Genomic DNA, 22,614 nt, shown 5'->3' with positions numbered 1-22,614 from the left:
ATACCTGTATTGCTGCTATCTGCGTGCTTTGTGGAGAAGAGCGCGCACAGGCACTGCGCCTGTTGCATGATGTGGGGGGCACATGGGCTGCTCTGCACAGCTACTGGTCTGTCCAAGATACAGACACTTTCGGAAAAGGCAGGATGGCATTTCTGACCGTCTTCACCCGAACTACTTCAGTATGCCAGTTGTGCTTCTGTTTGGGACAAGGCAGGAATTGCAAAAATCAGCTCAGTAGAAGTGCGTGTTTTGTCCAGTACCTCATCTTTACGGGTGGAACCTGCTGCCTTCCGTGAGAGGCCCTGGGCATGTCGGGGTATAACCCTGCATCGGTAGTTCCCTCTGCAGATAAGATGTGACTGGTCAGAAATAGGAATGCGGTTTCTGTTTTCAAATGGGGCAGGCAGCCTGTGGGCGGTTACAGACCCTCAAATGCTGTAAGAGCGTTTCTGGTAAGACATAAACTATCTGCGTGCTGGAGGTTTTAAAGGCTGCATAGTTGGCCTGCGGCTGAGGTCCCCCACCCAATTTGTGTCTGAACTATTTTAGCGTCCACTGGTTTGGAGTCAGGAAATGTCGGAGTAGAAAAGGGAAAGTATGTAAAAGGCAGCCTTCACTTGCTTTCCAAGTACATCCACTGTGTTTAGAGAAAGGCACTGAAAATTGTTTTTAAACGTGGTGGTATAATTTGGGGTTGAATTTTTAACAGAGCAACAGTAAAGCAGCGTATATAGTGGTGTAATCTGCAGCTCGTGCAGAAGCAGTCGGGAGGGTGTGCACGGTGAGTGGAGGCGGCTGAACCTGCTCTGTTGGGAACGTGTCTGATCTCAATTGGATTAGAGCTGTACCTGTCTCTTGATTAGAAAATACATGTGATACTTCTGTCATTTTCTGATGTTTTATAGCTTCTTTTTTATCCCCCACTCTGCACCTCAAGACAAGCTTAAAACAGAACACTTTCAAAGCAGCAATCATCAGGCCTTTTAGAGAAAGAGTTTGATAGTGGAAACAACCATTTCAATAGGTATATTTTTCTCATGTAAAGTTCATGAAATGGTGGTATGAAATGGAAGAACTGAGCTTTAACATTGGTAGGGATTTGGACTTTAATTTCTGCACATTCCTGGGAGCAGAGGTTCAGTTTGGGTGAACTGAAATCACTGCGAGGGCACGCGCAAGCTGAGGAACAGCTCCTCGTTCAGGGAAGAGGTCTCAGGATGCAGTGCTCGGAGGCACGGAGCAACGCTCTCAGCCCGCGGAGTAAAAATAACTCCTGTGTTAACGCCGCAGGACCCCGAGCGGTGGTCGGGAGCGGCGCCTGAGTGCCCGGCGAGCGGGTGCTGTGCCCGCCGCCGGCGCCCCTCTCTGAGCTTGCACTGAGCGGGGCTGGCATCGCTCGCGTGGAGCAGTGGCGAGAGGGGAGTCGGGCTCTCCTTCTGCTCCCGCGTTTCCTCACCCTCCCGGCCAGCCAAGTGGTTGTTACGGGGCGATGCAGGGTAGGAGGCAGGGACGGTTTCCCTCCAGCTCTCCCATCCCCCAGGCAGCGAGCCTGCCACGCGCTGACAATGAAATGCCCCGGTGCTTTTCCGCAGTCACGCTTGGACCATGGGAGTACTCACCCTATATTGTCTTACGTTATGGTTACTTAGGAACCAGCCCTAGAAATCTTTGTTGAGTTTGCATTCTCCGGCATAAAAACTGGTTTGAACATCTGAAAAACCTGGGCGCAGGCTTCATAAATGGCTGGCAGTGCTGCGCCCGCGCCGTCAGACCGCTCTGCCGGCTCGTGCCAGCGGCGGGGAGGGGGCGAGGGTGCGTGTGGAGGCTCTGGTGGGCAGAGCTGCACGTGGGAGCTGCGTCGTTTTACCGTAGCGTATACTCATTCCTGCCCGCGTGTTGCATTAAAAGCAACAGAGGTACTCACGTAGCCTGCAGGGATAAAGTTTGGTAATGCCGAAACCTTGAGGATAAATTGAGTCCTGTGGAAAAAAGGCTTTGCTGTGTGCCTCCACAGCTCCTGTCGGGGCTGAATTGCTTCATTAGCTTTGTTCTTCTTTCCCAACTTGTTGTGCCTTTCAGTGCCATTCTGCATTATTGCTAACACTGTTATTTCCGTTTAACTGCTACCTTAGTTCTCTGTCCTGGCCCAAATATGGAGAAAGGCTTTTCTCTCCCCCGGAGGTATTTTCCCAGCAGTCCGAGAGCTGAGTCCTGTCAAGTGTTCAGCACTCCGGAGCACATTCCCATGGGATTTAGCACTTCAGAGGGCTGAGCCCATAAAACCAGACAAGCAAGGACTGATGCCCATTTCCACATGTAATAGGATCGTATTCTAACCTCAAGGTAGCGCAGATGTTTTTGTTTTTGCTTCCTTTCCCCTCTTCTGTTCACATGGCGGATTGATGGGACGGGGTATTGCAAAAGAAACGGGGTTTTATGGTAGCACAGGAATGCGAGCAATTAGCACACAAGGGCAAAAATAAGAGTGCTGCCACAATGTGCACATTCAGAGCCTGATCCAAAGCTCCTTTTATTCAGTCATGACAGAAATCAGTGTCTAATTTTTCATGCTTTTTTAGAGGTTGTTAAATCTTTCATGGGTACAAATTTTTGGCAAAAACTGCTTAGTAGAATTCTTGCCAGAAGGTTTATGGTAGAATTTTGTAATGGAAAATAAAATAGATTTCTAAGCAGGGGTTATTCAAATCTGATGTCATTTTGTGTCTTGTACTTTTGTTATTTCTTGGTAATTCATATTAAAGATTTATTTGTCTCTTTCCGTGCCTTTTGCCCATGAAATGCCCCCCCCATTAGTGACTGCAGTTCAGCCTGCACTGGGGGAGTGGCATGGGAGCCTGAGCAGCAGTCAGTCAAAACTAGAACCAGCAGCTTTCATGATCTTACTATTCAGAGGAAACTTATTTATGGAAAGTGAAAATGTGGCCATCCTGTAGGTGAGAAGAATTAAGGGCCTGTGCCCCACGTAAGGCATGTGGGAAGTGTTTCCATTTGTGTACTCAGCTGGGCGCAGCCTCTCCGCTGCAGTCCTTGCCAGGCTGGGAGAGCTGCAGAATTGCTCCGCGCTGTAAGTGCCCTCACCCCGTCTCGCCCCCGGAGGGACGGGCAGGGTCGGAGCTGCCGGCCTCAGTAAGATCACACAGAGGTAAATTAAATCACAGAGCACAAGTGCTCTTACAAGGTCTGTTCATCATGTTGTCCTCCACGCAACAAGCAACAGACCTGTGACCCAGCTCTCAGTTGGACTATACATGGCACCATTTGCGGCACCATTTCCTTTCCGGTCGTCTTGGCTTGCCTGTTGGTTTGCTGGGTTTTTTTTTTCCCCCCCTAAGGCGCAGGCAGAGAGTCGTGGCATCTGATTAACCAGGTCCCCCTGAGTAGGCAGAACTCACTAATGAAAATGACCTTAATGAAAGATGTTTGTTTCTGCTGCCGCTGCCACAGAAGCTTGAGACCCCCAAGGAGAGCGAGGCGCAGCTGCTGTTTATGTGTTACAAGAATGCGATCTTGAGACTGAAAGGATTATGTCTTGATGGTGGCTTAGGCCAGTAAGGGAAGAGGTCTGAGTGCTCTGTACAGCTCCTGTTGCCGTTGCAGCATTGCCCCTGGTCTTTGGTGAAATTAAATATTTAGAATCTTTCCATCTTGCTTATTTCCGTCTGCTTTTAAATTCCTTTTTATCTGTCTGGGTAAGAGACATCCAGCCACACCTTTTTTTTCTCCACTGTTATAACAACACTAGATGTATAGGAGGAATAAAAGGGACTATTATCCCTCTAGTAACAAAACAAACATGAAAGAAAACCGGAGCCCTGACAAATCTGCAGTGAACTTTGGCACAATACTGCAGCACCAACTGTAGAACTCCATTTATCTGGAGGTCCCTGGGAACACCCATAATCTGCAAATAACTGTAAAGAAAATCAGCGGAGCTGGCTGAAGACTTTGAGGAAGCGGCTCTTTGCTTCTCCTGCCCTGGAGAGCAGCAGAGAGAGGATACCAGCTGGTTTTGGCAGGACCACGCTCCAGTGAGCAGGGTGACATTAAAGCACTCTGCTTTGCAAAGCTTCCTGGCATGTTCTGGGGCTGAGGCTTGCAGACTACAGCCTTTGTATGGTTTAGTCCCAGGGATATAACCGAGCTTCCAGTAATCGTGGTATTACGTTTTCTCCCTGCCTTTCTAAAGCTCTTGGTATTGTGACAGTGATTTCGACTGGTCAAGGGTAAAATGAAGCCCACATAACTATGATGCAGCAGAAGGAATTTTATTCTTTAGCTCTGACACAGATGCACCAGCTTTGTGTTTAAAAACAGCTTTTGTTGACAAGGTCATCCAATGTGCCATTCTAACCCAAAGCTGGCTTGAGATCTGACAAAGTAAAACTGCCAGTGGGTAAGGGGTTTTTTTCCTAGCAAACATCCGTCTTTATAACTGCTGGGATTAGAAACATCAGTAAATCAGATCTGCCTCCTGCCAGTTGTGAGCCCTCCTGCAATTTGTTTAACTACCCACCAGCAAGAGAATTGTGAAAGCTGGATTTCATGTGTGCTGACTGCTGAGTATTTACAGCATTTATCCTTAAACTGTGCTTAAAGGAGCACGTAGCTAATTAAAAACCAAGATCCACAATACCTTTAAAACTGCCTTTTCTTCCAGGAGACATCTTTCAGTGCATCAATACATTTTTCATTATAAAGCTGAGCACGGTAATTCTTACTGCCTTGTTTTAAGGAATAACCTTGCTCATAGCAGCAGTGAAGAGTCAAAGGACCAGTACGCTCAAGCAGTATTGGCGTGCCAGGTAGCCCGGTGGCCTTGCTGCTGGCCATGGTTTATTTCTGGTTTTCATGGGTTTTATTGTAGTGGCTTTGGAGATCCTATTCATGAGAGGGAACCTCTCCATACCTCTGCTCCATGGGGTGGGAGGGACATCTGGGCCAGGGTTCCCCCCTGTCCCTTAGGGCACCCTCTGAGCCCACGGGTGGGAGGCCAGGAAAGAGACTGTGCAGCTAGTTCTCCATCTGCTATGCTTCTGATTAAAGCATTAAGTCTCCAGAATCAGTATTTCCCCCGTTTCGTTGTGGCTAGGAAACCCCACGGGTTTCAGTTCCCAAAACCTTTACCCAGTCATCGCCCCCCTGCCGCAGCAGCAGTCCCCGTGCTGTTCTCGTTTCTGCTGTCTCGCCCATGAGAAAGGAAGGAGGCGGCTGCTGTCGCGGGGGGCCCGCTCACTGGGGGGCCAGCATCTTACTCCCCTCCTCCCGCACACGGCCTGCCCGGGGTGCCTGCGCAGGTGTGTCGTTTCCCCTTCCCACGACCCCTCAGCAGGGTCCTTCCAGGGAACGAATCCTACGGGCCCGGCCCAGGCTCCATCTGAAGGCTTCAGCAGCCATTTGTTCTGCTGTGCTTCTTGGGGGGATGCCGCACTCCCAGGCCTGGCGACCTCAGCTAGGGCCCTTCAGCCCCAGGGTCACAGAATCACAGGATGCTTTGGGTTGGAAGGGACCTTTAGAGGTCATCCAGCCCAACCCCCCTGCAGTGACAGGGACAGCTTTAACCAGATCAGGGTGCTCAGAGCCCCGTCCAACCTGGCCTGGGATGTTCCCAGGGATGGGGCCTCCACCGCCTCTCTGGGCAACCTGTGCCAGCGCTTCACCACCCTCAGTGTAAAAAATTTCTTCCTTATATCCAGTCTAAATCTATTCTTCTTTAGTTTGAATCCATTATTCCTTGTCCTGTCACAACAGGCCTTGCTAAAAAGATTGCCCCCATCCTTCCTGTAGGCCCCCTTTAAGTACCGAAAGGCTGCAATCAGGTCTCCCCGCAGCCTTCTCTTCTCCAGGCTGAACAACCCCAACTCTCAGCCTGGCCTCGTAGGAGAGGTGCTCCGTCCCTCTGATCAGTTTTGTGGCCTCCTCTGGGCCCGCTCCAACAGGTCCTCAGGTGCAGGGGCTCGTCCTGATGTCCCTGCGCGGTGACGCCCGCCTGGCTGGGGAGCCTGCCTTTCTCTCCGTGGTGCTTCCTGAAGCATCAAAATTCAACAAGTTTTACGGTTTATATGTAGCCTGTGAAAGCGTGGGGGAAAAGACACGTAACACGTCCAAAACTGTTTAATTACTTAATTATCAAGTGGTGATTTCAATACAGCTTTCACTAGGAAATAAGCAAGAATTCTGCGCTTCTGGGTAATGGCAGATGCTGCCCGGGGGCTCGGTTAGCGGCAGAGCTGCGCTCTGCTCTTCAGTGCTCCCCTCTGCCTTCTGCCTGCGCAGCCCCTCGGGGGCGAGCAACGTGGGGGAGCTTGGCTATAGAAAAGACCGCAAATAGCTTGTGAACAAAGGGAAAGGTTTATTTGGTTTAGAGCTTAGAAATAGCGTACAAACCTAATGTTATAGTGTCCATATTGAAAAAGGTGTGTTTGTAGGGAAAGCAGTTAAAAAAAAGAAAAAAAGACCTCACTATATTTGTTCATTATAGAGCAGCACCGGCAGCTTACGTAGACAGCTATGTAGCATATAGACCGCAGTAAATAGGAATTATATTTGCCCTGTGCTGCTTAGTACGTGGGAGCACTATGAAAGCTTGATGCTGAGCTGTAATAATCTCATTTCAAATATTATTTTGTTGTTAATATCGATATAACATGTTTTATACAATGTTTCTTTCTGCTTCCTCGCTCTAGTTGCCGTTTTTTCCATAGTGGGCTGAGGGTGAGGGGAGAAGAAAAGTTTTAAGGATTTTTCTGTTTGTTTGTTTAAAGGGTAATTCATTTAACATGTGGAAATTTTTCAAATGTAGGCCAGCTGCATTATGATTATATTTGTTTTATATGAAATATGAATATGCAATAAATAAGCACAGACGATGGGTATTTTTGAAGCATCAAATGCAGTGCTTGCTTCAACACCCAAGTTTGGAAACATGACTTTGTGAGGTAAAATTGGTCAGAGTTCTTCTGGAACGTAAGTTCGTGACTGCCAGCGAGCCTTAGACTCTAAAGTAAGGTCATTTATTTATAATTTAACAATAATTCTTGTAGTGGTATTAAGTCACTACATAGCAGTCAGGAAACTGCTTTTACGTTTATTTATGCTGGTCCTATAAATTGCTGGTACTGCAAGAAGCGATGGCTGGAGTGCTGCCGATCTCAGTAAGTCGTGCACCAGGCTGCCGAGGCTCCTCGGCGCGTTGGCAGGCGCTACCGCGCCAGGAGAAGTGTCACGGAAGGTACCTTTCTCCATTTTGTAAATGCTGAGAAGTCTTGTCTTTTATGCATGTGTTTAAGCTCTTGTGTTTAGTAAGCCATAGGCAGAGCTATCTTTTTAAATCCCAAATTCCCCACACCTTATTTTGGTGTTAGACCGTGTTTCTGTGTGTGCTGGGCACTGAGAAGCTGTGAAAAGCTAATGGCTGTCTGATGAGAGATGATATCGTCATGAACTTGTGCCTCCATCTCGTAGGACTCAGACTGACCGCAAGATGATTTGTTGCCCAGAGAGCTTCATGTCATGAATTAGTTAATAAAAGCAATGTGCTAGAAGCTCACTACAGGCTTTAAGGACACATTCTGTAGAATAAATGCACAGGTATCGGCATGCTAAATGAGCAAGGCTTTCCTGCTGTTTGTGTGACATAAAGCAAACTGTTACGTAAAGTTGAAGCTAGCATGTGCTTGTTGCTTGGAGTGGTGTGGAAATGTGTGTGGGTTTGGTAGAATACAGGCTATATTGCTAATCTTATAACACGTTCTTTAGGGTGAGGAAGCAAAAAACATTCCTGGTGAATCTGTAACAGAGGAACAGTTTACCGACGAAGAAGGCAACGTCATCACGAGAAAAGTAATCATGAATTACATCACTGCTCTGAGTCTTTGCATTCAAGTAACTTCTTTTAACATATTTTCTCCCTTTAGAATCTAGGGAAAAAAAAAAATCGATACTTTTCATGTATTGCTTCCCACAGATCACCCGGAAGGTAGTAAGGCGCATTGTTATCCCCCACGAGAGGAAAGTTGGTGAAATGGTAATGGAACGGGGACTGCCAGGAAATAACAGTAGACGCGGAGGGTTGTGTTGACTGCTAGAAAGCGCTGCTAAAGGGCTGGAGGTTTGCATTTAACAAGAAGCCTTGGCCAAGTGTGGTGCTTCGGTTATTGACAAGCTGCGCGCGGGTAACGGGGCAGGAGCCTCTGTGCTGGCCGCGGGCAGGGCCCGTGTCAAGGGGGCCCGGCCGAACTCTGTCGGCGCAGAAGCGTTAACCTCTGTTTCTGTATAACAGGCAGCAGGCTCAAACCATAGGTTTGCGGCCTGGCTTGTGGCACCACGACGAGCCATGTCTGCGGGTTTGGCTAAGCCCTTGCAGAACGTGTGCCGTACACCCGTAGGCGTAGCCTGTGGCTTTTTCAGCAGCCCAAAGGGCTGAGCCGCGGTCTGGTGCCCACCGGCCTCTCGCTCGCCTACGTAATACCCCTGTGCTGGTGACGGAGGGTTTGCAGGGTTCAGGGGAACGTGAACGTACCCAAGCAATGGTACGCTGTTCCAGCAAGCACCAAGACGGGATTTTGTCCCTGGCAATTAAAATCGGAAGCCCTTCTGCAGGGCCGGGCTGTGCCCAGCTTCAGCACCCCCAAAAAGAAGGGAGGGCAGCGGGAAGGGCAGGCAGGCTGTGCCTCGAGGAGGCCTCGGGGGAACGGGCAGCACCCCTGGAGACAAATAGCTTCGGGGGAGCTCGTGCCTTGTTCCCCAGCGCATGGCCCTTGGTGGTCTGTGCTCCAGTAAAGTTGTCATTGGGGTTAATGGAATTTTTGTCTGAGTGAAAACAGATTCAGAAACAAAGATAACAAATGCTCTTTATCTGCCGGTAATAAAAAAAAAGAAAAAAAAAAAAAAAAAAAAGCAGGGAGACAACACAGAAATAGAGGAGTTGAAACAAACGTATTTCCATCCCCTCTTTTGTAGTCCTTTATCAGGAAAAAAATAAATCCTGCCCAGCAAAGGGGAAACATTTTCAATTTGCTGCACCAGATTAGATTAGTTGGGAACTACAAATAGTTACAAATACATCAATGCAGATCACCCGAGGGGTGAATTCTGCCGATAACCACGCATAAACAGATGCCTTTCTCTGATGTGAATGAGGCTTGTGATTACTGGAGTATTTATTTTTAGATGATTATTGAGCTACTTTAATGAGCAAAGATGAACTTTATTTTGGGCTTTGCTTTTTTAAAGACACTGAAACCTGCACTGCTTGTCACTGTCATTGGTTTTACTGCTGCGCTGCTTCGGTGGTGGTGGTTTTTGCTGGCTTTCTTCCTCCTCCCTTTATTCCATTACTAACCTACTCACTTAAAGCACAGACGTTGTGAAACATCGTAACAGCAGCTGTGGCCTATGCTGTTGGAAATGTCCACCGATCCCGGCTGACCGGGAGGCCGGCTGGGAAAAGTGATTTTTCTTGACGGTGGCGCTGAATCCCGCTGCAGTTGATGGCAGGGGCTCTGCCCAGGGCTGCCAGCCGGGCGCTGCAACCCAGGGCTTCTGCTGGAACGGTAGACCCGTGTTTTCTACTCGAAGATGATATTTCAGGCCTGTGCTTTTGCAGCTCAGCAGAGTGGTTAAGTAGATTGTGTGTATCTTTGACATGAAGTGTTAATGTGATTTAACTGCTTTTTACTTATCCTGTTACAGCAAAATGAGGAGCCTGTTTTGGAAGCAGGTTTATAATTACAAGCACTCTCCGCAGACTATGTTAATGTTTATACTTTCCCTTTAAAGCAGGGAGAAGCTTATAAGGTTAAGACAAAGAAAGAAGTCAGACACGTGGAGAAGAAAAGTTACTCATGAAAGCCGAAAGCCGACCACGGAACGGTCAGTGTGATCAATTTTCTTCCGTTGCTAAAGCCTTTTGCCAGCACAGCGCTGCGCAGCAGGGGGGCTAGCACCTGGGCTGTGCAATGGCTTGCCTTCTGCTACCTTGACATTGCTTTCAAGCTGCAAAGCTCAATAGATGGCCCTTGATCGTGTAAGCAGAAAATGACCTTGAGTTCACGCACAGAAACTGAGCTTTACTTCTTAGAACACAAAGCGCAAAGCAATACTGAGGCATGCGTAAGATTTCTGGGAGTTTTACAAAGTGCAGTGTCTGTAATCCACGGCACTTTCTACTCCTAAAAGCCAGCTTAAGCACGAATAGCGAAGGAGCTGCACACAAGTAAATCTGCTGGGAGTGAAAGGCTTCTTCCACCGTCGGGCATGTGATCTGAGGGCAGTTATGCAAGTCAAAGTCCTTGTAAGAGCCACTGAAGTGTCTCAATATTTGCCAGCAAATACTCCTTACCAACTGTTTCTTGTGAATTTTATTGATCCAGCCTTAACGATTGTAACAAAACGGCAGCTGACAGTATAAGGGCTTCCCAAACTAAAACCAAATGCACAGACTAAGACAGCCTTGCAGTGACTCTGTAACAGCGTGCCGGAGCACCGTGAAGCCAGAGGGTGCTCTGGCTCGATCACGTAGCTGTAGTCACACAGCAAATGTGCCTGTAAATACGGGAGGAGCCAGTCTGTGTCTGTCGGCGCTGGTCAGTCAGTCGTGGCTTCCAGTGCGTATGTTTACCACATTCATGTCTTTTTTTCTACTCAGAACTTTTCTTAGCTTTGGTGGGTTTTAGGAATTGGGCAGAGGAAGAGTTTATGAAGTGTGAGTCTGTGTTATCCTCTTCCTATACATCTGGTATAGGATTAACTGTAGGATTTAAGAACAGGATAAACAGGACCTGGAGAACATACCGGATAGTGACGTGGAGGTAAAGGACAGAAGCAGAGTCTCTCCTGAGTCACTAATCCCCTCCGACTGCTGCCATGTACGGTAGCCCCTCAAGCCACCCGGCCGTACGGGCTCCCTGTGTGTGTGAGTAGTGGCCTTTGAGGCCAGCGGCACTCGGCGCGTGGGGTCTAGCCGAGGGCTTTACGGGATTGAGCCCTAAGGAGCGAGCTCTGCGAGGCGACTGGCGTGCTTTCAGCATCTGGTAAGCACCTACTGCGTCCACCTAGCACGACCGCTGAATTCCTGCTTTTATTGAGAGCCCTCCTACGCGTGCTAATAGAATAATACTGCTTCATGTGGCTTGCCGCTCAACATACTCGTAAAATATTTAATGTTTTGAAAAGGGAGGTGATTCTTTTGACACGCCTTTCTCCTCCATGGAGCTCAAGGATACGGGAGGAAAGCAAGCCAAAGGGACGGCGCTGCTTGTATGAAACTGTGTCCCAGGTTGGCTCCCGTGCTTCTCTACTGTCAATCTGCAGGGGGAAACCAGTGGAAATTTGTGACTTTGAAGGCACTGAAGGCAAGATGTAAGCAGTGCAGATGAAGAGCCTGCCAGCATACAAGCGTGATGCAACACACATTGGGGATAAGGGAGAAGCATTTCATTTTAAAATAAAATGGCATTAATAAGGCAGTCCTTGCCTAATGCATGAAACATATTCTGACCTTCAGAAAGCCAGAGTCTGAGCTCCTCAGAAGCAGATTTGCTCCCATGACTCCCGATGCATTTCTCCTGTGATTTCCAGTGGGCAACATCTCTGTGCTAGAGCCCCTGAGGAACTCGGAGAGTCTTCCTTAGATAATAAACTTTTGCTCAGGGGGGAACTTTGTCCCATAAGATGAATCTCTGTGGTCTGAACTTTGATATGATAAGCATGACCAAATGTGCATTAAGTAATTGTAAGCCCAGTCAAGAGTCTATTGAATACATTTTATTTGAATGCGGAAGTGTATGTATTTGCACAGACAGGGAATTCTGATAGAAAACCAGCTTGTTTCTTGATCACAAAAGACAAAAAAACCCTGTTTGAGAGGCAGAGGTGTTGCTTTTCCTTTGAATGTTTGAAAAAAATATCACAATGTGAGCTAGATTTTGCTGTAAAAATGGCACCATTACAAATAAACCTGTTGTGAAGTACAGGTTGAAAAGAAAAGCCAAGAACTTTTGCATGCAATTCTGCAGGGCAGGGCTGCGCGAGCCAGTGTGACTGCTGCAATGGGACTAAGTGGCTTTTAGCAGCAGGATAGATTTACGACAACTGTAGATGTGGGCAAGGACAGATTGTTTTAGCATAGAAGGAGAGCGTGAGCACTCCTGGGGAATGGGTGCGGACCTGTGACCTGTAAACAGGCATGTCCATGCCAGCCTGAATCCCGCAGGCGCTGCGCAAGCAAGGTGCCAGGGAGCCCGCAGGTCTTCCAGCTCCCATTTGCCGGTGTGTTTGTATTTCTGCCTCCTGCTGCCTCCTTGCTGCAAAACATTGCTGTTGTACAACAGATGTAACAAACTCGCTGTCCGTACGTGCATGGCTGCATGACTGGCTTTGGATGGGCGAGAGAGCAGGAGCTGGACCCCCTGTCTCCTTGGTGCCACTCACGCGAGCCAAGCGGGAGATGGATGGGGCTGCTCCTCTTCCTCGCTTTGTCCTTTGCCAAGCCTCCTAAAGGCTGGACTCTGCATTCCTGGCTATCCCGGTCACGTTCCCCGAGCGACTGACAGAGGTGGATGTGCAAGGAGTGCAGGTTTTCCACCGCTGTGGGGATGCTTGCGAACAATAAGCAAAAACGTGCTGTGAAAGCAGCAGCGTTCTCGTTCTGGCGATGATGCTGTTTCTTCTGCTATAGAGAGTACCTATTCCGTGACATCATCGGATCTGACGAGCTGGTACTTTGTCTGGGGTGATGAAATGCAGCATCTTGCAAACGTATATGTCAGTCGGTTCATGAGCAACGTGGACATCTGCAGCTGCATTTTCCCTGCGTGCTGGGAGCTCAACCAATGTCATTACCTACCTAGAAAGTGTGTGATTTATCCTACTGCAGAATTCCGTAATGCCAATTAGAACTTTTCTGTTTAGTCAGGGAAAGGCACAAGAATGATTCTAATGAGGTATTCTGAAATGATTTGTGCTATCTTTTCTTTCCATAGGACTGTGTGCTTTTACTGCCAGTATTCTAGAGGGACGCTCACGGAAGAAAAATCAACAGGAATTAAACATTCACCTATAAAAGTGTGCGTGTGTTTGCTGCTTCCACACATTAACCGCATGGTTTTTATGCAAAAACAAACAAACAAAAAAAAAAACCAAACAAAAAAATTAATTTAGCATGAGCCAATTTACAGAGCATGGAAATTCACGTTCATTCACAGGACTGGAGGGTGCGCAGCTACCAATGCAGTGTATATACAAGATGCCATGCTGTTAACAGCTTCTTTCAAGCAGTTTGATGTCATCTCAAAAGAAATGAATTCCTGTGGCCAGAGAGGATGTGCGAAGATGAAATGGTTAAACCATGGAAAGACACTAAAATTACTAAAATCCACAACAGCTCGCCTTATTTTTCTTGGACCCAAACTGTCAGGGTATAAAACACTATTTGTTTCTTTTTTAAACATCAATAGTTTTGCTGTAAATAAATAACACTGTATAAATTCTAACAAAATAGAATAAATGTTGATAAGGCACTGCCTTTTCGATCACAAACAGAATATTGCAAATGCGTTGAGCAGGCTAGGTGTCTCAAATGGCTGCACCTACAGGGATATTCTGGGTGTATCTTCACAGATTCTTGTATATTAGCAATTATAATGTTTGTATATGCAAAAACGCTAGCTTGATTTTAAAAAAATCTTTAAAATCTGCTGCAAATTTAAATGATTCCCAAAATGAGGAATTCTGTAGTTCTGTGAAAATTTTTCTTCAGAGTACTAATATTTTGATGCATGTGTTTCACCTTATTTTGATTAAATCTTTTCCAGTTTTGCAAACACTATACCGCAACATGAAAAATAAGATTTTATCTGTAAACACAAAGCCCTTCATCTAATATTTGTTGCTGTTGCCAATTTTTCAATGAAATGACCTAAAACCCATAACATATACAGTAGTTGCATTATGGGGAGGGGGGTGCTATCTGTTCTCGCTTTATAACGGGGGTAATGCTTGCAGCTTTAGAAGTGGGTTGGTGCTCTAAGGAGCACAAGTTTGGGATATTTTTAAATGAACTGAAGAGAAATTATTAGCTAATAGACTGGCAGCACGCTGTAAAATTATTACTGTATTGTGTACTGGCTATAAGATGTAGAATCTTTCGGTAAGCCAATCATCTGTAATCATCCTAGCAGTGTAATATTAGGTTGTTAAGGCTGCTGTGTTTTAAAGGGCATTTTTATTTGGGTTTTGGTGAAATACTTTAATTTGTTGATTATATTCATATGGAAACAGCATTCATTGATAATAGCTCTAATTACATATGTATGAAAACAACAAACACTGGATGATCTAGTTGATTATTTAAGCATAAAATAAATTGTGTTAAAACTCTTGGATAACGTCTGTGTGGCAGTGTTCTCGTACCCTATAGACGTGCGGCTTCGCAAGGCCAGCCGTTAACTTCCCCTGGCTTTTTGCTTCTTTTTCTCTCACTTTCTTTTGCCTGACCCACTTCCTCCTCTTCCCGGTGTGACGGGCCATCACTTGGCAGGCTCTCCTCAGCTGGGGGGAACAGGAGGACAAACATCCTCACAAAAGCCACCTCCTCACAAAAGCCACCTCCCCGGGATGTAGGAGACCTCCTCGGGCGTGGGGGAAGGACCTGCGCAACCGGGGTACGCGCAGCCTCTTCTCCAACACGCGGTAACTCTGGAGCTCCTTTAATTTCTTTCGCCCCCATCAAGAACCAGGAGAAACGCTACTGGAAGCAGTTTTCTTCCCAGCGCCTGCCAGTCAGACCAATAACCAGCCCACTGCAGGTGATGTAAATAAAGTGCGTGTCTCCTGTATATTGCATGCACTTCCTGAATATTAAAGGTGATGAACCACTATATATATATATATTTTAATAGGAAGAAAATTAACTCTATCCCAGCTGAAACCAGGACATGTGGCCAAAACAAAGTTTTGTAGGCAGCGAAGCTCTCCTGACTGCGGTGAGAAGCGCTTGGCCTCAGGGGAGCGAGGCAGGTCGGTTTGTTCGTGTTTCCCACTTACTGGGGTGGCCAGCTTTTGAAGCAGTGGCAGTAAATGGAGGGGGTTTTATCGTTTTAGCAGCCAGTCTGTGTGGCAATGCAGGTTTTACCTAGGTCAGGATGCCGCTGGTACAGTGCTGATGGTGCAGGTCCTTACGCCAGAGTCTGGAGGGCAAATGCCACTTGGGCCGCTGGAGAGCAAACACACCTTACGGCAGGTCACAGCCCAGCAGCAGCGACCGCGCTCCTGCAGACCTCGCCATCGGATGCCCCCCTCCCGCTCACGAGTACCCAGAGCAGCTGAATGAAAACCGATGTTTGTAGTAAGGGGTGTGTGGATGTACATATCTGATATTATATGACGATTTTACTGTTGGAAGCAAAGGCTGTGCTGACCACCAGCAGGAAGGCAGGAGCAGCGCGGCAGAAGAGCTTCACTTCGCCTCTCTGCAAGAGCGGCCAACAGGCAGCGTTTCGTTTGACTCGCCCCCCTCTGCCTGGTCCCCTGTCAGTGCCTGACCCCGAGGAGGAAGAACGCTGTGATTGTAGCCGGAGCGGTTGTGCTGGCAGGCAGAAGCTCCCTGTACGCAGACGGAGAAGCGGGGCTGCCTGTGCAGGTGGCAGAGGCGCGCAGGGGAGTCTCGACGGGTCTCCTGCCGCCGGCGCCGATTTATGCGGCGCCTTCAAGCTCGGGGTGTCGGTCTTGACCGTGGCAGCAGCCGTGAGCAGCTGCTGGCCCACCCGGGGGCTCCCGAGCAGCTCCTCTCTTTTGCAGCGAGGCCGAGCCCTGGGTAGCGCTCAGCACCCGAGCAGGCTGCGGCCAGGGCAGAGGCGCCTCTGGGGCCATCGGGGCCAGCACCAAAGGTGCTGGCAGGTCCTGGCCCTCCAGCTCCCGCCGCGCAGGCCGGCCGTGCCGCCGCTTGCTGCCTCCCGTGAAGCTTTGATGCAACGGGGATGGCCAAGGCTGGAACGGGAACTCGGTAGCAAAATTCGCAGGGTTTACAATTTCACATAAAATGTTGCACAAACAGAATTTTCTGGGTGTCGGTTTGTTTTGCACTGAGTGTATTGATTCCAACAGTAGCTCAGGATATTTGGGAAAAACAAGGTTGAAGCATAAACGGTCATTTGAGAAGGAAAACAGAAATCTTGCCAGTACTAGCAAACAGCGCAGACAAGCCCCGGGGTGAGTGAGGGTTCTACCTCTCATGTGCACTTTTGTCTTTTTTTCATGTTTTCTCCAGTGAGAACATTCCCCTTGGAGGCAAAATTGTAAGTCGTGGGACTTCACTGCATCTGTTAAAATAAACTCGATTGCTAAAGACGGTGTTCTTTTCATCCTTTGATATTTGTTTTAGCACTACCTAATCATAATGCTGCAGAGGATCCTGCCATACTTTTTCCCTTTCTGAAAGAATATCAATTACATTTTATTTGCGGCCGGTAATAGTTTTAATGTCAGAAATTCTAAGAGCTCCCGTAGTGCAGAGCTGACATTCGTGGGATAAATGGCAGTCGCTTGCAGGATTGCAGCACCCTGCTAATTAACGCTAATTTCCTGGGGGGTTGTTTAACCCGGGCGTTGTCTGCAGCGCGCCCTGTGCAGGAAATCGGGGCGTGCTCTACCGGGGGCTGCTGCAGCCTGGCGTGCGGGGCACGCGCCCCCGCAAACCTCTCCGTGCCCCCGATGGAAGGAGTTTGTAACTGGGGCTTCGTTGGGCTCCATCAGGTCAACAAAATTTGATGAAACTCACTGAAGAAATCCATCAGTGGCAATTTCTATCATGTAAGCTATGCAGCAATGGCAAACTCGGCATGAGCAGCATGGCCAGGAGGAAAGCCGGTGCTGCGGAGCTGCACGAGGCCCCACACAGTGGGAGGGCTCTGCAGGGGCAGCAACGAGGGCATCGGGGCAGCAGTGAGGGCATCGGGGCAGCAACGAGGGCATCGGGGCAGCAACGAGGGCATCGGGGCAGCAACGAGGGCATCGGGGCAGCAGTGAGGGCATCGGGGCAGCAACGAGGGCATCGGGGCAGCAATGAGGGCTTTGGGGCAGCAACGAGGTCATCGGAGCAGCAACGAGGGCTTTGGGGCAGCAACGAGGGCATCGGGGCAGCAACGAGGGCTTTGGAGCAGCAATGAGGGCTTTGGGGCAGCAACGAGGGCATCGGGGCAGCAACGAGGGCTTTGGGGCAGCAATGAGGGCATCGGGGCAGCAACGAGGGCTTTGGAGCAGCAATGAGGGCTTTGGGGCAGCAACGAGGGCATCGGGGCAGCAATGAGGGCTTTGGGGCAGCAACAAGGGCATTGGGGCAGCAACGAGGGCATTGGGGAAGCAGTGAGGGCTTTGGGGCAGCAATGAGGGCATCGGAGCAGCAATGAGGGCATCGGGGCAGCTCTCCTGCCCCTCCAGCCCTCTCCCCAGGACGGGGGTGCAAGCCGGAGGGCTCGGGGAGGCCTGGCTGAGGCCGGTGCGGGGATCCTGGGCAGGGAATGGGCAAGGGGCTCGGTTTGCGTGCTAGCTACGTGCGTGACGTGTGAAAACGCCACCGCCGACCCATTGCGTCCTTGGCCCTGGGGTCGTGCGCTGGGATTGGCAAGGGGCGGCAGGAGGGGGTGTATGCAAACAGGTCCTCCGGTTTTGGGGCAGAGCCCACCGAACCGGGGCTGGAGGAAGAAGATCTGCCGGCTCAGCTCCCCTCTAACCCCACAGCGAGCGAGGGAGGGAAAACGTGGCGATAGGGAGGAGGAAAATATTCTTACTTCATTGAAAGCACAGCAGTTTTCTGATGGAGACGCAGACCCTCGGGTAGGGAGTGGGGAGAGGGGAAAATTATACCCAGCCTGCGCCAAAGTGCTTGACATAAAAAATAGTCCATTACTGGGAGAGAAAAAGGTTAGTGAAGGACAAAAAAATGAGCTGCTCGAGAAAAGTCTATGTACGTGCCACATTTTTCATAACTGCTGATGTTAAAAACAGTATGCTAAGTGTGCATGGCTTTATTTATTTGATCCTAAATCCTGGAGGAAGGCGAAGATTTATAATAAAAGTTTTATTGGTACTTTTCCCATCACGCTAATGTTCAATTATTGAGAGCCATTTGGGCTGTAAAAGAGCAACGCACAGCGATCCCGTTCACCAACTTCCTTGGAAAGCTTCCAGAGGCTGGATATCGTTACGGCATGGCCAGGCCAACAGAACCAACCTAGTACGAACTCTGAAAATAATTCCCTGGGAAAACAAGGATACAAAAGCAAAGCCCCAGAGCTGAAGATGCGTTAGCTGCTGGGATGCTACTGCGCAACAAAATTTTGTAGCGAGATCCTCAATCCTGCAGAGAGACTGCTTTTCTAGTACAGGTTTCTGGTTAAATAATTGTTGGTCAGAAAAGCAAAGCAGCACGGCATTGCTTTCATCTGAATTGCTTGTTAGAAAACATGTTTTATCCTGCATCAACAGACACTTTAATCTGTGATATTAGCAAATTGGGGTTTTTTTCTGCTCATACAAATATCTTTCAAATTGAGGTTTCTCCCCTCCAACAATCCTTCTGCAATGGTAAAATCTCCACATATGCACTCAATTTTCCCCTCTGAATATTCCCTTGTATACAGGTCACAATTTTTTTTAATGCCGCTTCAGTTTATTTTCCTAGCAATATTTTCCATTAATTGCATTTTAATGTGACTTTGTCTTTTCTTCATTTTTTTTCCCCCTTCTATTTTAGTGGGGTACTCTGAGTACTGTACAGCATTTTTCCTGGGGTTAATTAGCTTCAGTTGGTCTTTTTCTCTTCAGTCTATAGCTACTGAATATTTTAATAAAATTGTATTGTTATAGAAGGTCTTCCAGCTGATTAATGGACCTCTGGAATTGTATTAAGGATTACATTAAATCTCTGAACATACCTCTTCTAACCCCTCACACCTAGAAATGGATTTTATACAAATATTTCTACTGTTGATGTGAGTTTATGAAATACTGTTTCTAATTGCCCATTACCTCCTGTAATGATAGTTTCTGTGAATAAATTCCTGCTTTTTTATTGCTGCTTCTTGACGTATCTGCTCTGCTATTATTACAGTGCCGGTGACATTTTGAGATTCTTTGTTTGGACCAACACCTCCCCTTGCCCTCTTACAGTTTTGCGGTTATTTTTTTGTATAGTAAAAGAATTTTGGGGCGAGGAGGGCGTGGAGCTCGTCCTGCAGGCGCTGTGGTGGTGACAGGCTGGTCGCGGCGGCTTGGGAACCCCCAGCTGCGGAGGGGCACAGGGCCCCGGGCAGCCTTGCAGCCGGGCGAAGCCGCCCTGCGGGGCAGCCTCTGTAAGCCTTTAAAAGGGGGGTTTGCTAATACTGCTTATACCGCATATTTGTACTTTTTAATTGGTTTGGTTAACATCTTACAGATGTGCAAAGCGCGTGATTTATTTTTTTGGGGGTGCTAATTAGGATCAAATTTTCTCTCCCTGCCTAATGTATTCATTTGGAGTAGCTGGCTGTAGTTGTAATTAAATATACGGGTGCTATTTTTTAAATGACTGCAATGCTGTTATGCCAGGCAGGAGGCCGTCTCAGATCTAAACATCAAGGGCCCTTGAGTTTTCCTCCCACTCCCCCACTGACTCAGTGCTTGTCATTGGGCAAGTACCTCAGCTCGCCACCTCCCCTTCTTGCCTCCCAGGGCTATTGGGCGAATTAATTAGATAATGTTTCAGCGCGGCTTTGAACTGCAGAGTGCTACACAAGTGCCAAGTTATAATTTATTGTTATGAAAGCCGGCGTGCTGGCTGGGAGCGAGACCTCTGATGCAACCCCAGCATCAGAGAGGGACGGCGAGGCGGCCGAGGGAGCGCTCCCCTCTCGCCTCGAGATGCCCGCTCTCCGTGCCCGCAGTACCTCCAGCCTGCCCAAGAAGCCTTCGGCGGCCGAGGGCAGCGCCAGCAGCTGCCGGGACGATCCCGGGGACGCAGCCCCTGCCTCAGCCCACCCCTCCCGGCTGCTGGGCTGAGGATGTCGCCTGCACCTCCCGCTCCCTTTCCAGGCAGTTTTGGTGTCCAAAGGAGCAGCGGCCACATCCTCTGGAAAATTATAGCGCTCCAAATCAGCAAAACGCTTAAGATTAGCATTGATAGGTCTGAAGAGTGGCTTAAGGTTAAGCACGCTGTGGGGCTTGCTGGGTGAGATTAGCCCAGAGCAGACGCGCGTTTTGCTGATGCAAGTTTTCAAAATATTTAGGCCTTGATTCAACAAGACACTCGAGCGCGAGCAGTGCCACTGAAAGCAATGGAAATAACTGGCTGATCAAAGCTGGGCGGCCGGATGAAGAAAGAACATTAAGCGCAAACCTGCTCGTTAAGAAATGAGCGTGCTTTGAGGAGCACGCGTGCCTGCGGACAGAGGCGACAGAGCAAACCGGCTTGCTAGCCATCGCCAGCGCTGCCGAGCGCATACGTGAAGTAACGCTTCCTCGCGACCCGGCTGCGCCCAGCCGGCTTCCCAAATAACCAGCAGAGCGATTTAAAATGCTGTTGAATTGTAACGACCTGTCCAAAACAGTGCTCGTTATTTGTCAAATCCTATTTTAATTCCTCGGGCTTTTTATCCCGAAGCCTGTGCTGGCAGAGTGGCTGCAGCCCTGGGGCAGAGGAGCCGGCGGCCACCCGGGGCGCGGGGGCTTTTTAGGACAGCACCGAAAAGCTCTCACAAGACGTCATGGACGGCATCCAGCCGGTCGGTGGAGACCTGTGCATCTATAGCAGCACCCCTTGATGCCGCTGCTGTTATGCTTTGGGAGAAGTCCTGCCGTAACGAAGCCCAGGCATGGGAAATCCAGCCGGGGGGCTGCAGCTGCCGGGGTCGCTGGTGCTGATGGCCTTATTACATTTTAATGGCAACACCGGGCGCAGTAGGGGTAAGGGGATGCAGGAGTACGGCTCGCTTTCCGCAGGGCTGGGCGGGCGGTGCAGGACCTTTTCCAGCCTTAAAAGCCGTGAGCCGATGCAAGCTGGCGGGGCCGAGACCCCCATTCCGCACCCCACCCCCCCCGCCGCCATTTTGAGCTCTGTTTGCATGCCAGCGTGACAGGCCAGGTCAGACAGACGGACAGGCCCTTTTACTGCTTTTCTTGTGATTAAGAGACCAAAAATAAAATGACCTGCACTTACATTCCCAGGCAGGCAGGAAGAATAATTACTTTACAGAGATGGAATTCCTTCATACATTACAGCCATTAAAAAGGGTAAAATTTGAAATTTACTGTGGCACGGGACAAAAAGGTAGTGCAGTTAGAGATAATGAAATCCTTACTTGCCATTAACGGAAAAATTACTGTTGTTAAAAGACCCCTTCATAAATAATTGAGAAACCAATTACACAGTCTTGGTGACTAATTTCTCCACAAGCAATACGGGCCATGTTATGCTGTATGATGAACGGTGCGTACACACCGTAGTATCTCACTACAACTCGTGCCTTCATCCAGCTGCTCCGCACAGAAACAATTAAAAAAGGAAACTAATGCACGTAGCAATCGGAAAATACGTTATCGGAAGTGAGGGACAGGCATTAATGCGTCTCAATTTAAATCGGTTTTAGAGGAGCGGGGAGGCCTGAATTAACGCATCCCTTCGTCCCTGCGCCGCACAGGGGAGAGGGCCTGGGGGGCTGCGGCCGCCACCATGCTCGCCTGGCCTCAGCGAGAAGAAATTAGAGATTTATTCTTAAAAAATAAAACAAGAAGGGGAAGGTTTTGGGTTGTTGGAACTGCGTGCCCATGACCCCGCGGGGCCCCGGGGTTCTGGAGAGCCGGGCGCGGCCGGGTGAGCCCCGTTTCCGAGGTGGGCGGCCGGTCTGAGCGCCGAGCGGGTTTTGCCACACACTGAGGTAAAAAATCCCGGGCTTGCGTGCCAGCTGCTCGCCGCGGGTGATTTCACGTCTAAAGGAAGCCTTCCACGCCGCAGCCGGGCCAGCGGGCCCGTTGGCAGCGGCGCCGCAGCCCAAAAAAGCCGCCGCCGGTGGCCGCCGACCCGCAGCCCGCCGCGGAGCCCCGCTGGCGGCGGCGGCGGCGGCGGCGGCGGCGGGGCGGGCCGGCAGGCGGCGCTGTGGGCGGGGGGCGCGCGCGGGCGGCCCCTCTTGGCGCGCGGGGAGGCCGCGGCGCCGGCGCGCGGCGGGCCCCGCCCCCTGCTCGCCTGGCGGTGGCGGCGGCGGCGGCGGCGGCGGGCGGGAGCGGCGGCGGCGATGGCGGACAGCGCCAGCGAGAGCGACACGGACGGCGCCGGCGGCAGCGGCGGGGGTGGCGGCCCGGCGGGGCCGCTGACGGCGGGCGGCCCGGCGGCGGGGCCCGGCTCGGGGGCGGCGGGCGGCGGCGGCGGCTCGGGGGGTAAGGCGGGCGGGATCGTGATCTCGCCGTTCCGGCTGGAGGAGCTGACGAACCGCCTGGCCTCGCTGCAGCAGGAGAACAAGGTGCTGAAGATCGAGCTGGAGACCTACAAGCTCAAGTGCAAGGCGCTGCAGGAGGAGAACCGCGACCTGCGCAAGGCCAGCGTCACCATCGTGAGTGCGGGCGGCGCCG

The 22,614-nt window shown here is 49.8% G+C and overlaps 2 protein-coding genes across 3 annotated transcripts in view; both read left to right on the top strand.

Annotated features, from left to right (window-relative positions):
• The window catches only part of ANK3 (ankyrin 3), a 204,911-nt gene extending 195,044 nt beyond the window's left edge, over positions 1–9,867 (top strand). Inside the window, exons 45-47 of one of the 2 annotated variants that reach the window (XM_075717237.1) lie at positions 7,777–7,860; positions 7,985–8,044; positions 9,799–9,867. In XM_075717237.1, the coding sequence (XP_075573352.1) occupies positions 7,777–7,860; positions 7,985–8,044; positions 9,799–9,867 (213 nt within the window). The remainder of the gene's footprint in view (positions 1–7,776; positions 7,861–7,984; positions 8,045–9,798) is intronic. The other variant, XM_075717238.1, reaches the window with a different exon arrangement.
• Positions 9,868–22,280: 12,413 nt separating this feature from the next.
• Positions 22,281–22,614, top strand: part of CCDC6 (coiled-coil domain containing 6) — a 48,739-nt gene continuing 48,405 nt past the window's right edge. The window contains exon 1 of the mRNA XM_075717741.1: positions 22,281–22,595. Within this exon, the coding sequence (XP_075573856.1) occupies positions 22,281–22,595 (315 nt within the window). The remainder of the gene's footprint in view (positions 22,596–22,614) is intronic.

The sequence above is a fragment of the Pelecanus crispus genome, chromosome 10, assembly GCF_030463565.1.
Source record: "Pelecanus crispus isolate bPelCri1 chromosome 10, bPelCri1.pri, whole genome shotgun sequence".
Classification (NCBI taxonomy): Eukaryota; Metazoa; Chordata; class Aves; order Pelecaniformes; family Pelecanidae; genus Pelecanus; species Pelecanus crispus.
This window is presented reverse-complemented; position numbering and strand designations above follow the sequence as displayed.